At 43.8% G+C, this 3,665-nt stretch overlaps 1 protein-coding gene across 1 annotated transcript in view; it reads right to left on the bottom strand.

Annotated features, from left to right (window-relative positions):
* The window catches only part of LOC101857075 (putative uncharacterized protein DDB_G0291608), a 25,609-nt gene that overhangs the window by 5,560 nt on the left and 16,384 nt on the right, over positions 1–3,665 (bottom strand). Inside the window, exon 2 of the mRNA XM_035973147.1 lies at positions 797–2,110. Coding sequence (XP_035829040.1) covers positions 797–2,092 — 1,296 coding nt within the window. The 5' untranslated portion in view covers positions 2,093–2,110. The remainder of the gene's footprint in view (positions 1–796; positions 2,111–3,665) is intronic.

A 3,665-nucleotide genomic window follows, 5' to 3' on the forward strand; every position in this document is an offset into this window, starting at 1 on the left:
AGACAGACAGACAGACAGACAGACAGACAGACAGACAGACAGACAGACAGACAGATAGACAGACACGTGGGAATTTTACATGCCGCTGATAGAATTCTACAAACCACCAATACTGATATGTGTCACGGCGCAGTGGAATCAGGCGCTCGTCAATTTTTGGGCCTGTGGAGTTATTGGTATCATCTTAAAGCTTGTTCAGTTGCCTTGCTATCAGTGAAAAAAATGCTCATCTATCTTGAATAGAAGTCAAGGCATTTGAGATTGAATAAGGTGGGGTCGCCTGGTTTCAAATGTAGAATTAGCGATAAAATGGCCTCAAAATTTGGTTATTTCCATAGCTTGATAGTCCAAGCAAACTGAAAACGTACATTATTTGTGCCTTTAATCAATGTTTTTCAGTTTAAAAAAATAAAAAGAACCCACTAAGAAATATGTTCTTAGTTGGACAACAATGGCGTTAAGTCAAAAAACACAAATTTGTTAAAAAATTACCGAACTGTCAGAAAAACGCCAGTGTTTTCAGTTTCACTATTTTGACGAGTGCCTGATTTCACCTCGAAAGTTTTGGATTGGAACCCACTTGGCAAGAGATCAAGTGGAAGACCTCGTGGAACTTGGAGAAGAATCACAGAAATCGATGTACAGAAAAGTGGGAAGACATGGAATAACATCAAGAGGCTAGCCCAGAATAGAGAAAGGTGGAGAGTGTTTGTCCGTGACCTATACCCTGATGCAGGGTGAGAAAGGCAACGATGATGATGAATGATTTCACCTCGCTGCTTCACATAATTATTACCTGAAATCCTAGATGTCCTGCTTGGACCATCGGGTGATGTTGGAGGTTGAGAAGACCTGGGCGAGGGACAAACGCGTTGGAGGGAGGCGACCCCCGTGGAGGTGTGCACGCCCCGCTGACAGAGCCTGCCGGGCGGGGGGACGATGTGGGCGACTCCGGGGTGTGGGAGCGGGGTGTGGAGCACGGAGAGTTGTGGCAGGGGGAGGAGGAGGAGACGGCCCTGGTGACGTCAGAGGGAGCGTCCGAGGAAGACTCGCGGTCTCGTCGCTGCTCGGCGGACGCTCTGTTCGGGAAACGTCGGCTGTTTTCGGAAGTGTTGACGTCGGCTGGGGTTCGGTCGTGTCGGAATATCGGGTGTTGTTGTTGTTGTTGGTGGTGGTGGGGGGAGTGGGTGTGGGTGTGGGTGTGGGTGTGGGTGGGGTCGCTGAGTGAAGGGTTGGGTGGTCGGAGGATGTTTGTGGGGTGGTGTGGGTTGTGGTGAGGGACGTGGGGGAGGAGTGAGTGGGGAGGGAATGAAAGTTGTGAAGAGTGCGAGAAATGTTGGGAGGATATTGCGCTCACACTGTAAGGGGATGAAGGTGGGGAGGTTGCAGCTCTAGGTTTGTCATTGGCATTGCCTCCCCCTGGAGAGGAGAGGGGAGAGGTCGGGGACAGAGAGTGAGACGTGCTTGAATGAGGAGACATCAGGTACCCGTGTTGTTGCAGCTGCTGATGCAGACTGTGATGTTGTCTATGAAGCTGCTGCTGCTGCTGCTGTTGCTGTCTTGAGAGTAATTCAAGTTCGCTTTTTATAATCGGCCTATGAAGCTGCTCCTCCATTTCTCTAGCTTTGTGGTGGCTTTCCAACACGTTAGAGTTCTGTCTTTCTCCAGAAAGATCCTCCTTAGAATTTGTATGCCCCATTGTATCGTTCTTGCTCTTTGATCTGATGTAGCTTTCGGGTCTACCGTCTGAAATAACGGGTGAGCGATCTCTCTTCGGGGAATTCCCGATGCCATCACAGGAGGAAGCGGACGGGGCGCCATTGTTCAGCTGGGGAATTCCCTTGACGTCACTAGAACTCGAAGAAACGGAAGTCCCGAGTGGGTGTGATTGATGGGCGTGAGAGGAAGATGTATTGCGGGAGGGGACGCCACTTTGTGATAGCGTTTTGGGTGACGTTTGCAACGACGGACCTGATGATGATGATGACAATACTACCGAGGAGGGTGTCGATAATGAGGACGACGACGACGATGTAGTCCGAGCGAGTAAGGCATCGATGCTAAAAGATTTTCGAGTCTCCGACTTTGTCATGGTTTCAGGAGTAAAGATCTGAAATACGCAAATTGGGTAAACGTTTTAAAATATTACAAAATTAATTGAATAAAGTAGCAAAAGAAAGTATCGCTTTCATTCATTCCCTTGGGAAAATGATTGGATTCCGTGCCAAGTTCATTGCATATAAAAAAAAATAACATAGCGCAGTGTGGTTACCATAATAAACATTGTAAGTACATGCATAAGGACTAAACATAGACTGCTCTACCTGGACACAACAGTGTAATGCTCTGGGGTTATTTTTAGCTGGAGGACAGACCCTAACGATACGAGGATGGGTGGTAGGCGGGTGCTCTGGTGTGGTTTGCTTCTTCCTTCCTATCAAACATCTATCGTCCTTATCTCCCCTTATTTTCTATGTTTGTTACTCTCTTGTAACACCTCTAATCTTCTGACGCTCACATGACCTTATGCAGTTGCAAGCGCAGTAAAACCTCTTCTAAAACTAAGGACCCTTACGATGATATAAGGTGTACATTCATTCCATCAACATTGATCATCTGCCTAGAGGCCATGCCCCCCCACATTTAGTATCAATATCATGTCTTGATCTGAGCTCCTTAACTAATGCGTTGCCTTAGAATTACAAGGTTCTATCTGACATTTCTGGACGTTTTCAGTTACTAAGACCATGAGGCCAGAAACTCTATATTATGTAAGGTGTGCTGATAAAATGAGTTACTTCTCGAAATCCACAGATGGAGATTTTGGCCAAAAATCGACATTAGGGTCAAAATTGTAGATTTTCAATTGATGCCATATTCTTTAACTGTAACCTGTCTTTTCTTTTTTTATACTTATAAATTGTGAAAACTTCACCTATAAGCATGCTGTATCTATTTCCTTAAGGCTTGAATCTGAGAAGTAACTCATTTTTTCAGCTCACTTCACATATTATGTTCTATCAAAGTCGTAAGATTATTCGGAGTTGTTATCAATATATTCAAAGAAATGCTTTCGAAAAAGTTAGGACATAAAAAATAAAAAATTCGATTTTTTAAAATGTTAAATATCCTAAAACTAGGTACTGAGCAGACAGACAGAACTTTGTAATTCTAAGCTAGTAAACAGTTTATTAGTCAGCATTTTACAAATAACGTTGCAGTTATTATACTATAGTGATGAAATTCAGTGAAACAAACGAAGGACAACGAGTTGGTTCGGAAACGAAGGGAACCACATTGTGCTTCTCTCAACCACTTACCTACAAAGCTGATTGTGAGCAACGATTGTAAATACAGTCAGAATAACGATCAATGATTTGAATACAACAATCGGTCAAGACATACACAAACGGTAAATGAATTAGTCTGGTTTTCATAATCACAACCAGAGGTTTTTTAAAAATCAACAAGAACTGGCTTTTTGTTTGTGGAACATTATTGTGGCTGGGAGTGACGTTTTTGTTACATCCCCAGCCAAACCCACATTCTAAGATATTTTAAATGTCGAATTGAACAACTTAGAGTTACTTTGGCAAAAGCATAGTTTGAGCAAGATAGTTTGTTAGTTGAGCAAATTTAAGAGTTGAAGAGAGAGAGAGAGAGAG

Source organism: Aplysia californica, unplaced genomic scaffold (assembly GCF_000002075.1).
Source record: "Aplysia californica isolate F4 #8 unplaced genomic scaffold, AplCal3.0 scaffold01033, whole genome shotgun sequence".
NCBI classification, from domain to species: domain Eukaryota; kingdom Metazoa; phylum Mollusca; class Gastropoda; order Aplysiida; family Aplysiidae; genus Aplysia; species Aplysia californica.